Below are 16,309 nucleotides of genomic sequence, written 5' to 3'. Positions count from 1 at the left end.
TCACATATGGTCATATAGCTAGGATATGCCAGAGATAGAATTTGAACTCAGGTAACTTCCTGACATTAAGATCAGTCCATTATCCACTGTATCCGCTGCCCTTTGTTCCTTGTATACATTAGGTATTTAATGAATGTCCTTTGACTTAATAAATGAATCACATAATCTGTGTTTGAATATTGCTGAAGCTCCTAAAGGATTTGTTTTTGTTTTGCTAATTTTTGTCTTCTGCAGTCTGGTGATGTTTTTCTCATTTCTAAGCACACAATTACTAATACAAGATGCCCTGCTTCTGATTATATAGTAGTTTGAATTGTTCCAATCCAAAGGAAAAAAAAATCCTCTATTTGGGTTTCTATCTGATTGCTTACTTAGCTTGGATTAGAGCTTGAAGCCACATTAATGCCAAACTGCATTGCTAATGCGATCCCAACTATACACTAGCATTTTTTCCATGGTTTCCTAGCTACTTGCTCTACAAGTCTGTCTTTTGAGAGTATGCTATTACAATAAGACGGTGGGAGTTCTAGTTTTGTGCTGTTGTGTTGGCTAGGGAAATTTGGGGTTATATGACTGATTCCTCTAGTTAATGATGACAAGTGATCTTAGTTGTGCTTAGTAGATTTGTTGTGCATTTATGTAGTATCCAAAATGAACTGAATTTTCTTCAGAACTTTTTTCTGAACTGCTGGGTCTATGTTGTTCCTGGAAAATTGTCCGTCACCTGCCACAGGTCTTTAAAGGGAACCCAGGAGAGACTATCAATAGAGAAGATTGGAGAATGTCACTTCACAGACAAAGTAGATTAATGGGACCTGTGATAGTGGAGAGATTTTGTAGGTGATTAGAAATATATCTAGCTTCTACACAAAGAAGCTCAGTGTGATGGAGAAGTGACTCAGTGCATACCTGGCAATAATTATTAGAAGAGATTGGGCAAAAATGGACAATCAAATAAAATCACAAATCAATTCAGTCCATCAAGAAACATGTATTAAACAACTACTACGTACTAGGTACCATGCTAAGCTCTGGGATACAATAGATGGGAACACAGGCAACTTGACTGATATCTTTAGTAAATGGACTGATTTTTTTTTGTAAAATACCACTTGTCATTTAGCCCTCATATTTCTAGTGTTTAGGTAAGAAAATGCCTTTCAGTTGTTCATTCTACATATAATAGCCACAACTCTGAGATGGTTGATATGACCACTGATTTAGGGCTGGGTGACACCTTAGAAGATTTCTAAGATACAAACCCCTTAAAAGATGAGTAAAGTGAGACCAAGCAAAGTTAAGTGTTTTCTACAAGGCCTCAGGTAGTAACTATCAGAACAAGAACTTAAACTCAGATGTCAAAATCCAATACAATATATTGGCTCTTATTTGAAAGTCCTTAGTGATTTAGCTCTCATGGAATAACTCATCACTTTGGCAAATTTCTCAAGTGTGCCTGGTGCCAATTGACATTGATTTTTTGATTCAATGGAACAAGCATTTTATATTAAATGTCTCTCGTGTGCAGGGCATTGTGTGAAGTGCTAGGGAAACAAAGATGTGCAATGACATGGAACTTGCCTCCAAGGAGCATATGTTCAATTAATGATGATGCAATGTCTACCTAAATACATGCAATACAAGGTAGAGAATGACAGTGGCAAAGAATATTGCCAATTCAAGAGGCAGGAACTTGAAAGCAAAGGTTATTATCAAGGCAAAATATTGTTACTGTCAGTTCTTCCTCTTCTTTTTAGATGATGGTATCTGAAGCCCTTCAGCTGTATGAATTCCAAAACCACATTTATAATATCCAGAGACAAATCCTGGATGCATAAACATGGGAAGGACTTCAGGGATCATCAAATCTAAACTTCCTGTTTTGCAGATGAGAAAACTGAGGCATAAATAATTTAAGTGACCTGGCCTCCATCACACAACTGGTTGGTGGTTAAGCCGAGACTAAATTCAGGTTTATTGGTTTATGGTGAAATACTCCATTGCCACATAGCTACTATAACAATTCTTTAGAAATACTCCTAGCCCTAGGGTAGGAGGCATTTAAAATGGGAAATATGTCCTCAACTCTCATCATTTCCTCCAATAAATAAATGTTTCCAAAATCCTTTTCATTGTACCACTATAATATGTTTTGCTTCCATCCTCTTCATTTTCATTGATAGTACTATAGCTTAGGTCCCAATTATCTACATTATTATATAAGTTCCCTAATTTTTCTCTCTGCTTCCAGTTTTTCCCCATCCAATTTATTTCCCATATCATTGCTAAATTAATGTTTCTAAAGCAGTACTGAATATATCACTTTCCAAATTAAAAAAAAATTAATGATTATATTTTACTTTGTTAAATGCTTTGATAAAAAGCTATCTATCCTGCATTTTCTACTTCTGTGACTTTTATTAAAATTTTCTCTACTGAAATTCCCTATTAAAATTCTAACCCAATCAAGAGTACTGGATCTAAGATCTGAGGACCTGATTTCAGATCCTGGCTACACAAAGTAGAAGTTATGCTATAATAAGGGACAAATTCCCCACTCTCACCCCACCCCCAATACACATCATGAAAGAACTTTAGCAGTTTCTCAGCTTTGCAAAGTATTCCTCACTGCTTCATCCAAGATTAACCACCCTGATAGCGTCCCTCACTCCAAGGATTTTCAGTGAATACTCATGTTGGAGAATGTAGTAAGATGACATTGTGAATTAAGTGCTGAAGGGTTGGTGATTTATATATCGATGGAGGAAATTCCTATAGTGGAGTTCCAGTTTTTATTATTATTATTATAATTACACTTGTGATTTTATCATTGTAAAGAATCCCAGTGAGGAAATTCTCAAGACCAGTGCAGATCAGGACCAGATCTGTGAGTTAATCTTAGAGAACTTTGTGTGGTACAAAGTTACTTATCCTGGAACATACATCCATTATGTATCCATCAGAGACCAGATGGGAGCCAGGTTTTCCTGACTCTGGGGCTAGTTCTTTATCTACTGCAACACAATTGTCTCTTCTTCATGTAGTGGTCAAGTCACAGATAGATGCCTCCTACATATTCCTGATTCCTCTATTGGGCTATGTCCTATTTGCCATTTGGCTAACTTCTACTTCCTGTTCTTATATCACTGGTGAGGGAGCACTAATGCAATCCCTGATATTTTCCTTTCTGGCCTGACTTTTATTACCAAGACTGCTTTGTGGAAGCTCAGGACAAAATGAGCCACTGTTTTAACAATGCCATTCTCTAGGAGAGCTTTGCATTGCTCCTGACTTCATCCCATGGACCTCCCTTTCCCTTTCCCCTTTTGAAAGAGTTTACTCTATAGCTTTATAATGGGCTCATTCAAGAATTCACAATGCACACTGATATTTTAATGGTAATATCTCTATTCCTAAAGGATGACCTTATTATTTTGCCTTAAACATTTAAAAATATGGAAGATCAATTTTGAGCGTAGAAATTTGCATGTAGAAATGCAGTCTCTCCCAGCTCCCTCCTTCTATTCACCTCTTGTTCAAGATGATCCTTTCACACAGATTCCTATAATGGATATTTCTTAACTGCTTCTATGTAATGGGCATAAGTCCACTAAATATTTTTATTTTGAAATAGAACCATGGTCATTATGCTTAGAAAGTGTTTCAAAAGCTGTTGGCCATCCTTGGGGAAAATATTTTTGTCAACACTTTTTAAAAATAAAATACTTTGTGGTCATTTCCTCTATTAATCAGCTCTCCCTTTCCAAGCCAACTGACTTTTAAAAAAGCATGCATTTCTCCGCTAAAGTAGAAAACAAGCTGAAGATTCAGAAATCATCCAATTAAACCCTCTTGTTTTACAAATGAGGAAACTGAGGCTCAGAAGGATCAACAGATCTATCAAAAGATAGGTATTAAATGGTAGAGATTGGATCTAAGGATAGATCCTCTGATTTCAGTCTATCTAGCATTCTTTCCAGTTCATCATGTATAAAATTAACTTTTTAAAATTTATTTCCCAATCTATTGGAATTTATAATAATTGTGTTGTCTTTTCAGACTCTTTGTGACTCCATTTGGGGTTTTCTTGGTAAAGATACTGGAGTGGTTTGCCATTTCCCTCTCCAGCTCATTGTACAGATGAGAAAATTGAGGCAAACAGAGTTAAGTGAAGTGTCCAGAATAACACAGCTAGTAAGTGTCTGGGGCTGGATTTAAACGTAGGTCTTGCTGACTCCAGTCCTGGTTCTCTAACCACTGAACAACCTTGCTGCCCATATAACCATTGTAGTTATTTATTATTATCTAGTTACAGATGCGTAACTCTGAGCAGTACCACCTCCAGGAGGTTTGAAGGGGCATGGGCAGCCTTCAGTAAGTCAGGGTAGAATCTACTTACCTCTTTGTTATCAGTAACCTTACAAAACCTGCAGGTGTACAATGCATTAATTATCACACTTTCAATTGCTAATCAGGAAATCTGAAGAAAACTTTAGAAATACAGGAAAATTTTAAAATTTGGACACTTGAAAATGTGGATAGTAACTCAGGAAAAGCACATGATTTCATGTCCTTTATAGCATATGACAAAGGAGAACTATAAAAGATATTTTCCCTACCTAGGCATTTGGTTTTATTTTTTCAATGGTCATACAATTTAGTAGATTTCAACCCATTCCAACAAAATGTAAGTTCTTTGAGTTCAGGGATTGATTTTCTTTTGTCGTTGTGTTGTTCCTTCTTAACACAGGAATTATACCTACTTGGGATAGCTAGGTGGTAAGGTAGTTAGAGCACTGGACTTGGAGTCAGGAAGGCCTGACTTTGAATTCTGTCTCAAACAACAGCTGTGTCTCTGGGCAAGTCACTTAAACCATCTGGGACTCAGATTCCACTTCTGTAAGATGTGAAAGTTGGACCTGATACTCTTTAATATCATTTCCAGTTTTAAATCTGTGATCATCTGATCCAAATGCTTGATGAATGAGTAAATCCTATGTGTATAAAGCAATGCATGTTTAAAATATTTTAAAATAATAAGAAACCATTTAAACAATAACATTAGAACCATTAAGCATGCTCATACTTATTTTGTGCATAATCTAGGTTTGATCTCTCCATGGTATTGAAAAGTACAGGAGTGAAACTTATATTGTCTAATAAAAGTTCACTGGTATGAGTTCAGACCCCAGCCCCACCATTTAACTAACCTTGTGACCATGGGCAAACTGTTTATTCTTCCTGAGCCTTATTTTTCTCTTCAAAAGATAATATCAATACTTTTCCTCTATGTCTCACAGGATTGTTGTGAAGCTCAAATATTATATGTGAAGACATATAATAAATATGAGCTGTTATTATGCTATGCTTGGGCACCCTCATATTCTGGCACTTTTAAATCTTCCCCACTGGTTACAAAGCCTTTGAATATGGCAAGGATACCAGTACCCTTCAACTCTCAGTTCCTTTCAAACAGGATCTCCCATTCCTCCTACACTGAAACTTAATATTCTTATCATATTCATCCTAGAGTCTGACTTTAGTTTCATCAATAAGTAAAACTAGAAATAGCTGAAAACTCTTTTGAATTTTCTGTTCTTTTCTGGAGTTTTGTTTTCTGTACTGTAGTTTATAAGTACTATGTTTCTTATTCATTTACACTTAGGGCTAGATACAGGATCTGTGATTTCATTGATATAGGGGACTCCAAGTGAAGAGACTTCCTCTGCAAATGCAGGCTGCCATCTTTCCTGCAACTTGTAGTCTTAAAAAGTCATATGGGGCATTGAAAAATTAAGAGATTTGTCCAGGGTCACACAGATGGTATGTAGCAGAGACTCAGGTCTTCCTGACTCCAAGGTCAGTTCTTCATCTACTGTATTATACTGCTTCTCATTTTTATACTTACCTCCTCAAAATGTTCTTATGTAAGGGCTGCTTGACACCTAAGAGTACTTTTAAGTTAGTTTTACTAGAAATATTTTTGCTGAAATGTGACAAATGGGAACCCTAAATGTTTTCAGCTCTGTGAAACTACAGCTTTAGAAGGCCTGAATGAGTTGTGTTGTATGGCACAGGGAACAGCCCCTTTCTTTGTGATACTCTCATAAAATTTTTAGACAGAACTTTATCACAAAGAATTTTTAAGTGTTTACCATATAGCAGTCAATATATGCAAAATTTTGGGGATCTAAAAACAAAAAAAATCTATTAGTTCTTGCCATGAAGTTAGATAGTTTCACTTTGCATAACTTTGATTAATGTCCTCAAGAAGGAACAGAAATTCAGACATTCTATTGGTGAATCAACATGTGCATATACAGGTATACACACAGATATAAACATATGCAATATATTCATGTATATATGTATAAATGCACACACATATATATGTGTATACATTTATAAATATAGATAGATATAAGGTGATTGGGGTGAGTATACATACACATATATATGATACAGGGTGATTAAAGGGTGAGGGCACTAGAAGCTGGGGGGATTAGCTTGAAAGAAAATCCTAAAGGTATTTCTATCACTAGGATTTTAAGGTCCGAGAAAATGAAATTCTGGGAATGTTTGGTCCAAAATTTGGGGTCTATTAATAGGAAAACCTTTGTACTAGCGCACTTTTATCTTTGCGTTGAATTATGACTTCCACCACATTCTGGGTCTGACTCCTCACTGAAATGTAAAGGTGAGCCTGGGTTATTGAAGGCTATGCCAATGGAACTCAAGATCAGGTATTCCCAAGGTAGAAAGGCTTCAGATGTGTCACTGGCATTAGATCGTATGTTTGTTTTATGAGAAATAGTCTAGTTACTTTTAGAGATGCTCATTATCACATTGGCCACAGGGTGATTACCCAGGATTGGCTATGCTTAAAGTCTGTTTACAAAGTTGTAGATGAACTTCAATCTGCATCCATGGAGAAAGTACCTATATTGAGAAATACGTAACACATACATACATCTGTATGTATATATGTATGTGTATGTATATATGTATATATTTGGAGGCAATCAGGATTAAGTGACTTGCTTAGGGTCATACAGTTGGTGTTTGAGGCAGAATTCAAAGTCAGGTCTTCCTGACTTCAAATCCAGTACTCTGTTCATTGTGCCACCTAGCTGCCCCCTACTATGTAGAAACCCTGTATTAAGAAGGAGCAATATAATGAAAAAAATGAAAAGCAGTCCTTACCCTCAAAGAACATACATCTTATTGGAATAGACTTAAATCTACTAAATTGTATGACCATTGAAAAAATAAAACGAAATGCCTAAGTTGGGAAAATGTCTTTCATAGTCTTCCTTTGTCATATATTATAAGAGACATGAGAAATGCTGGATTTGAACTCCTGACTTCAGGGCTGGTGCTTGATCCAATGTGCCAGTTAACTGCTCCCATATATTGTTACAGCATAGAAATATTAAATTATAAAGATAAACAAAAGAGCAAACTCTTGAGGATATTGTTTTGATTCCCAAAAGCTGAGCAATCAATATTTTAAGCACCTACATATATATCATGCTACTAAGTATTTGGATGCCGTATAGATGGTGCATAATCCTATCTTTAAGCAAGGGAATAGAACTAGGAAGTAGAATACACAGGAAAGCAAATAGAGAATGCTTTCTGAAGAGCAACATATCAAAAACTGCTAAGTGATAAATGGAAAGATATGCTACATAAAGAATTGACCAGGGTACATTGGAGTCACTCTTGCAAAGTTTCCTTTTTTCTTCAAAGTCAGGCAATAGAATCAAAAATCTACACCTAGATGGGAACTCAGAAGCCATCAAATTTAATTACCTTATTTTATAGATGAGCAAGGTGAGGCCCAAGGATGGAGGTCACATGAGTAATAAGAGTTGGAGTCAGAATTTGAATCCCTAAATGAGGTATGGAGCATGTACTGTAGAGACAATGAGGGAAGGAATTAGAGGAACCTGAGGCACAAGGAAGTACTTACCTAATGTCATACCACTGATCAGTAATGGAACCACAACTAAAATGCAAGTATTTTGTTTTCTCATTGAGGGCTCTTTATACTAAGCAATATATTCTAATTGATTAGATTGAGATTTTGTAGAGAAAAGAATCTCCTATACATTTCTATGGCAAACAAACATTCAAGGTATTCCCTGAACTACAGCTACAGTCTCTCTCTGGTATGATGATTGTTGCCTTTAGGGGTTTTGCAAGGTAAGTGTTATATATTATTTTTATTCAAGGCAGACAACCTTTCAGGGCTCTATCAAAACCATGCATACAAAGATGAAGCTATAAAGAATAGACTGATGCACTGAAATAAGACATCATCATGACAAATTCAGAATGTGGTGCCTGTTGTTTGTAGCACAGGACAATGACACTTGTCTGCCTCTGGCCTTGGTACTGGAGCTTCCCCTGGGTTCTAAAGCCAATTAAGTTATAGTTAGAAGAGACTATATGATTATAGGTAGCCATTATAACACTGATTATTAACATTATAGTGCTAGGTCTCAAACTCAAATTTAGTTTAGCACTTGTATCTACTCTTGTTGAGTCATTTCAGTTGTGTCTGATGCTCCATAACCTAATTTGGGGTTTTCTTGGCAAAAATACTGGATTGATTTGCCATTTCCTTCTCCATGTAGCTATACTACTAGTATTTAAATATTTGTTTTACTTTAGGAATATTTATTAATCTAATTATAAAAAGGGATAAAGAATTCTATAATATAGCTTGGGTAACAAGGTATTAAAATCAAGAAGAGAGAGAGAATTAGAGTAAGGGTGCCTTGCCACATGAGTTTAAATCACAAGGCCCAGAGAAACCAAAACCCAGTGTACAGAATAGCTGATAGATGTTTTCTGGGCTACTGTCTATGAGCTCTCAAATATCATGGATTAAAGGAGTAGCACAGGACTGAAGGAGGGCAAAAATTGTTCCAGTTTTCAAAAAAGGAGAGTAAAATCTACAGGCTACAGGGTATTAAGCTGATTTCAATTTCTGCCACGATCTAGTACATATTATTAATGTGATAATTAGGAGACATCTAAAAAAGGGAGCACTTTTCTCAAAGAGTAACCATTGATGGTTCACTGTCACCTTTCTAGGAGGTCTTCAGTGGAGTGTCCTGAGTATGTATACTTTGCCTTGTGCCATTTAACATTTTTATCAGTGTTGTGGATAAAAGCAGAGGTCACATGATCATTGAATTTGTATATGACATAAAGCTTAGAGGTAATTCATTGAACGACAGAGTATTATTAGAGGGTGTTTACATACAATTCCTTACAAACAAATAAACAAAATATTTCCACTCCCTCATGCTTCCTATGCTGTTGTACTGAAGTCTTATGCCGAAGTGGACCTATGGAGAATTTCTGCAGAGAACAAGTCTACTGTGAAAGTCTAGATCTCAACTTCAGTCTCCATTAAGGCTCTACTGCATTAATGGATGTTGTTTTACACTTCTGTCCCACTTCCACGCCCCTCAAGATTGCCATCATAAATGAAACAAAAAAATACCTTTTCAGCCCTGTAAATAATTTGGAATAAGCCTATGGTGTGACTCCAGTCCCTTTATTTCCAATACAATGACATATCTACACAGGGATAAAATGCAAAGAAACTTAATATAGTATCAAAGTTGTTTATTTCCATAGGTTTGTGTCCCAAAACATTTTCCATTTATTAATCTCCAGCCCTTCCTACAACCTGCCTTGCTTTCTGCCAGCTATTGAATGAGGCTTATATTTCTGTTAGTTACCAGAGTGACATGTAAAGAAATATAGAATAATAGCACATTTGGGCTAGACTTTAGAAGTGATTTACTACCTCTTCTTAGCAGAAACATGCAATGTGTGAAGCACTTCTCCACTGTGTGCAACTTGCCCATGCTGCTTCCTCTGAACTTGACTCTGTAAATTGTACTCCCTGGCATCATTTGATACTGTATGAGCCATAAATATTCTAGCTTCCAAGGGGTGAGAAAACACCTAAAGAAGATGTACAAATTTTAAAGGAAAACAAAAACATCTAATTAGTAAGGTATCATTTATATCATCTCCCTAGATTTCTATAAATAATTATTGAAATGTCATGCCAAAAATTAATTTCACTTGAATTGTTAGTATAATTAGATACTGGAAAGCCTTCTGAAGAAACCTATTTACTATTTAATAGTTAAAAAACAATCCAACAAGACCACTGAGTCATTAATGTTTTAAAAATTAGAAAATGGATTTTAATACAGTATTATAAAATATTTATTACTACTTCCGATTTCAAATAATTCTGTTTAGTTTTGATTCTTTGATTCTTTTACAACAAAAATATGTCCTTTGTTGGCAGAAGAGGTCATCTAACCTGATTGCCAAAACAGATGATTTCATAATTTGGATACTTCAGGTTAGAAAAAATAACCTTTCTTAGCACAATTATCTGAAAAATATTTAAAAAGCACACACATTAATTATGGAGGCCCAAACTTTATCATTACACATTTTAGCTATTTTCCCCCAAAGCTACCTTAAATTTCTGTTGGTGAATATTTCATTTAATGCAATGAAAAATCAATGCAAGAAAAAGATTATGCCCTAACTCTGAAAAGTCTCTGAGCAGTTCCCAAATTAATGTCTTTTCAAGAAGATTATGAAGTCTTCTGACTCTATGGTCAGGGTCAATTTCAGGCCTTTATTTGTCGCCCAATACTTAAGAAATTCTATGACATTATTAGGGCAAGGAGTTATGTAACATTTAGCATTTAATAAAATGTTTTCAAATTGGAAAAGACAAGAGTTCATTATAAATCCTATAGTTAGATAATTTTCTTTTAAAAAATTATCATAGGATCAAAACTTAGAACTGGAAAGTAGTCTAACTCCTTTATCTAACAGATGGGAAAAGTAGTGCCCAAGTAGATTAAGTGACTTTTGACAGTTACAGAGGAAGTAACATTAGATATAAGATTGGAACCCATTCCTCTGACTCCAGAATCAGTGCTCTTTTGACTGTACCATGTTGCCATATTTAAGGTCATAATCTGATTAGCCTATTATATAGAGAAGGTCTAAAGCAGAGGTCCCCAAACTTATTTGGCCTACTGCCCCTTTTTCAAAAAAATTACTCAGTGCCCCCCTGGAAATCTACTTTCTTTAACCCTTTAATGTTTTTTTTAAATTTGCATCATTTAAAAAAATGAAATATTATTTTTAAAAAATAACATCTTAAATTTAATAATTTATTGTATATTTGTGAAGTTTTTCCTGCATTGAAATTTTGATGATGCAATATTGCATCATATAACCATATAGTATATTGTAAACAAGTTATTACAAACACACATTCCTGCCAATGCACGCTGCACTTCCCAACAATGCATGGCACACTCACCTGCCAATACTGGTTTGTTAAGACCTGTTGGCAGACTTGACCATAGATGGGTTATAATTTGCATTGTGTGTATTTATTTGGAAAATAATGTAATCACTACGACTTTAACTCTTTTACACAACAGATGAAACGTGTACAAATGCTTTTTTTCAAAATTTTCTTCTCTTCTTTCCTTATGCTTCCAGTGCCCCCTTATTCTTATTCAATGCCCCCACAATTGCACCCGAGGCTACTACTCACCCCTTGGATCATTCCAGTGCCCCACAGGGGGTGTTATTGCCCACTTTGGGAACCTATAAGGAACAAAATCAATAACCCCCTTTTGTAGTTGAATAGTCGAGAAGTCCCAGAAGTTGAACTGGAGACTTCAACTATATCTTAGTTTTTATTAAATGTTATCTTAAACCAGATTTGCTTAGATAAAAATAACCAGATAATTTCTAGATGCTGTGCACTAATTTATCTCTTACTGTGTCAAAGAGAAGTTTTTCATTGTTTTTATTGGTTCAACATCAGATTATTTTTTGAAATTTCTGATGACTTCAAAATTCAAAAGAGTGCTCTTTATAGGGAATAGGTGGCATAGGCTAAAGTGCCCTTTTAGAGTTAAAAGCTCATGCAAATGCACATATGGCCTCTAACTAGCTGTGGGACCATGGGTAAATGACTCAACCCTCAAGTCCCGGTACTTATTTTATAAGTTAATGATGGTTGGCTTGGTGGAGCTTTTTCTAAACCAGTAATTCTCTACATTGAGAAAATCATTCCTTATCTACTATTCATTCACAGGTAAATAGCTAGGAAATGTGAAAGTGATCAGACAGGTACTCTTTTGAGCATCTCTTTCTATGCCATTTTAAGTTCTGTTATGTTAGAATTTTTATTATTTTAGATAAAATTTATGAATGAATTAATCCTTCAGTCTTACTCTCTAAAACTCTCTCTATATGTGCATTTGTGTGTGTGTATATATGTATGTACAACTTCTAGATTGCTATTAGCACTTCAGAGAAATTCTCATATAGAAACCACTACAATTTAAATAATAGGATCATAGATTTAGAAGCTGAAGGGACTTTTGGGGTCATCCAATCCAGCTTCCTTATGCTTTTATAATTATAAAATGACATGTGGCTTCATTAATTTTTTAAGCCCATTGTCTTTCCATCATTTAAAGAAGAATTGTCTATGAAGGTGGGAAATGGGAGGAAAGAAGGGATAATGCAAAAATTAAAAAAATGTCTCAAGAAATCAAAGAACAATACTATGATTTCCATGTACCCAACATAATTCCACGTGCCTTGACATCAACAGAAACATAATGCTAAGTTTCCACTGACACCAGGTGGATGACTTTGAAAAAACACTTTTCTATGTTTAAAAAGAGTCTTGTTTAAATGTTTTCTCTTTTCTGTACTTCCAATATAGCAGTAGTGGTGACATTTTCTAATAATAACAATAACAACAACGACAACCATAACTAGTATTCATATCGTGCTTTAAGGTTTATAAGAACTTACAAATAGTATCTTTTTTAATCCTCACAACCCTGAGAGGTAGATGCTATTACTAATCACGTTTTAGAGATGAGGAAACCAAGTCAGACAGGGGGTAAGTGACTTGTCCAGGATCACACAGCTACAAAGTATGTGTAGCTGAGTTTGAACTCAGGTCTTCCAAACTTTCACCTAGAATACCTGTTAGGAGCTAATTTACTTCTGGAAGTTCTGCAATAGTGTACTTTCCATGGGCTACTGTGGAGATGATATTGTTGCCCTTCCCCCACACCTCCCATGGAAACATAAGAAATTAAATAGGAATTAAATGTTGGGGAGAGGGAAGGGCTAATCCTAAACTTTCTGCACGATTTTGGGCAAATCACCTAACTTCTTTGGGTTTCTATTTCCCTTGCCTATATGAGTTAGACTAGATGTTCTCTTTTTCTCTAAGGTGCCTTTCAGCTCTAGAATAAATTTCATGATTCTGTAAATCCACTAGGGAAAACTAAAAAAAAAAGAAATTCACTCAAATCCTTCTGTGATAAAGAGCTGAAATATGTCCCACAGCTATTGTAGCAATTTAAACCATTTTGGAGGATTAGGGTGTCCTCTGTTTTTTTAATCTGTTGACCCAAATATGTAGATTTTATAACAGCCACAGACATACGTAATTCATTTACAACTAAGAAACAGGGACTGCCCATCACATTCTCCCTGGATTAACAAACTGCATGCATATTTTAGATCAGGGTTTCTTCAGATGATCTTTTATACCCATGAGGTATACAAACTACAAGGAACAGCATTAAAATAAACTATTCCAAATGATTAATCTTTTCCAATGTCCAATTGGGTGGCCTAAAATAGCAAAACTTTGGTACAACTGATTAAATACAACAAGAAATCCTGTGGATTGAAAGACCTCTGTTTTCTTTATTTATGTGACACTCACCATACAGAAGGAATTGATTATGTGCTAAAGAAAGAAAACTAACCTCTTCATGGGTCTTTTGTTCTGCTATCAATCAAAATTTCCTTTCAGCTGCCCATAAATATTCCAAGCCACCCACCAAAAAACAAAACACATACTCACACACACACACATCACACATCTAGGAGCATGGAAGAAGAAAGAAAGGCTTTCTATAACTGGGTTCAAAGAATTTCCTTTAGTTTCTAATTCAAATATACCGACCACCTCTTCAAATTTTAGCTGCTCTGGGTTAAGGAGAGGACAAAACCCTAACAATAAGACAAGTCAGAGTCAGGGGTCTAATTTTGTCTCTGTTATTATTAATTCACTCTGTAACCTTGGATAGGTCACTTCTCTCTGAGTATCAGCTTCTTCATCTATTTCCTCTGAAAGTATCACTGGGTTTTATCATACTGGAACATTCTCAGAGAGTTTAAAATGCTGTGCAATTGAAAGGTGCTATCATCACAATATTTTAATTTCATCCTCTATAAATATTCTTTTTTTAGTAATGGAATATTTAGAAGAAAAATGTTGGAAGTCTCACAATGATGCAACATGGTATAATGCTCATATTACATTTGTAGTTGGAACACTCTGATTTGAATCCTGATTCTGTTGTTTACTATCTGTATAATCATGAACAAGTCCTATAGCCTTTCTGAAACTCAATATCTCATCTATAAAAGGTCCTTTCTAGGTGTAAATCTTATAATTCTATGGGCCTGTATCACAAGCCTTCAGGTTTGTTTTATAGTAATAGGACTTTTGACCTCTAAAATCTGCCACCACATTAGCTACAAATCTTTCATGCATTTAATGAATATCTTTTAAAAAAACCTGTTACTGTTTACCTAAATTTGGTTATGCTGGATATTACCTTAATATTAGCTATTATTTATTTAAGCAATTATATTTTGATAAATTCTTCCTAGCACATTAGTTTGGGCAAATAGGTGGTGCATTGGATAGAGTGACAGGCCTGGAGTCAGGAAGACTCATCTTCATGAGTTCAACAATGGCCTTAGATACTTACTAGCTATGTGACCCTGGGCAAGTCACTTAACCCTGTTTGCCTTAGTTTCCTCCTCTGCAAAATGAACTGGAGGAGGAAATGGTAAACCACTCCAATATCTCTACCATGAAAACCCAAAAAGAGGTCACCAAGAGGCTGACACAACTGAAAAACTACTGTACAACAACAAAACACATTAGTTAGTATGCAGTAGAAGTCTTTATTGTTTTAGTTAATTAGCATGCAATGAACATTGGATTGAAGATTTTACTATTTTCACCCATTACTAACTAACAGAGAACTTGAAGTTAAGTTTTCTTAGCTTCCATCTTTTGCAAAGCAATTCAGTCATATTGCTTTTATAGACCATTTGTTTCAGTGAAATAGAATCACTAAAAAAAATTACAAAATTAGAAGGAATCTTACAGATCACTAAGATCTAATCTCTTCATTTTACAGATGAAGGAATTCAGAACCAAATAAATTAGCAAATTAGTTATCCCATAATACATATGAGCCATTTGCTGAGCAAGAATAATATCCCAGACCATTTGAGTTCTAGTAGAATGATTTTTTTTGTTGCATGGCACTGCCTTAAACTCTGATCATCTATGAAAAATTGTGACGCACATAATTGTCCTGCATCAGAGTAGTTCATGTGAATGGTTGTGAACAGCAGTTATCCTCCTTTGGTTAAAATAATTCCAAGTTTTAGAATGTCAAGGATACTGAAAAGTAATTACTTTTCACCTGGATTTTTTCTTGCTTTTGTCACTAAGAGTACTGGGAAAGCTAAAAGCATTTTACTTTTGGCACAGGTTTGGGATGAAAACCTTGCAAAATCAGCGGAGGCTTGGGCTGCCACATGCATTTGGGACCATGGACCTTCTTATTTACTGAGATTTTTGGGCCAAAATCTGTCTGTACGAACTGGAAGGTAGGAGGCAGTTTCACTGATATAATTCATCCACATGAATTTATTGTTTATGGAGCTCAGGCTTGAGCAATACCAGTTGTTGGTCTAAAGAAGATTTTTCATTTTGTTCAACTGTCAATAAATCACTTGAATAGAGCTTAGTGAAGCCAATTTTCCTCTTCATTCTAGAAAGTTACACAGCCTTGTGAGCATAGACTGGCTAAAACCCCTCTCCATCTCAAACCAACCACTAAAATTTTTGTAGTGATCAACCTTACACAACCTTCCTCCCAGACAATCCAGGGAAATTCCTTAGCTGCTGCTGAATCCATACTCATGGCTGTGCAGTACATGAGAAAAGCCCATTTTTAAGGAGAGGAGGTGGAGAATTCAGAGTTGGAAAGAACTATGACAGTATTACCATAGGTGTGAGTCATCACCCCATCTTCTTCCCCTCTTCCCACCCTAGCTCCTGCCAGTTCCTTCCCCCTACATTGACTCTGCATCAACAAATTTGTCC

The 16,309-nt window shown here is 35.5% G+C and overlaps 1 protein-coding gene across 2 annotated transcripts in view; it reads left to right on the top strand.

The window, feature by feature from the left end:
* Window positions 1-16,309, top strand: part of PI15 (peptidase inhibitor 15) — a 52,357-nt gene that overhangs the window by 15,981 nt on the left and 20,067 nt on the right. For both annotated transcript variants that reach the window (XM_020971040.2, XM_020971039.2), the window contains exon 3: window positions 15,692-15,810. In XM_020971040.2, coding sequence (XP_020826699.1) covers window positions 15,692-15,810 — 119 coding nt within the window. The remainder of the gene's footprint in view (window positions 1-15,691; window positions 15,811-16,309) is intronic.

The sequence above is a fragment of the Phascolarctos cinereus genome, unplaced genomic scaffold (genome assembly GCF_003287225.1).
Source record: "Phascolarctos cinereus isolate Bilbo 61053 unplaced genomic scaffold, phaCin_HiC Scaffold_4;HRSCAF=312, whole genome shotgun sequence".
Taxonomy (NCBI): domain Eukaryota; kingdom Metazoa; phylum Chordata; class Mammalia; order Diprotodontia; family Phascolarctidae; genus Phascolarctos; species Phascolarctos cinereus.
Note: the sequence above shows the minus strand (reverse complement) of the source record. Positions and strands in the feature narration are given on the sequence as shown.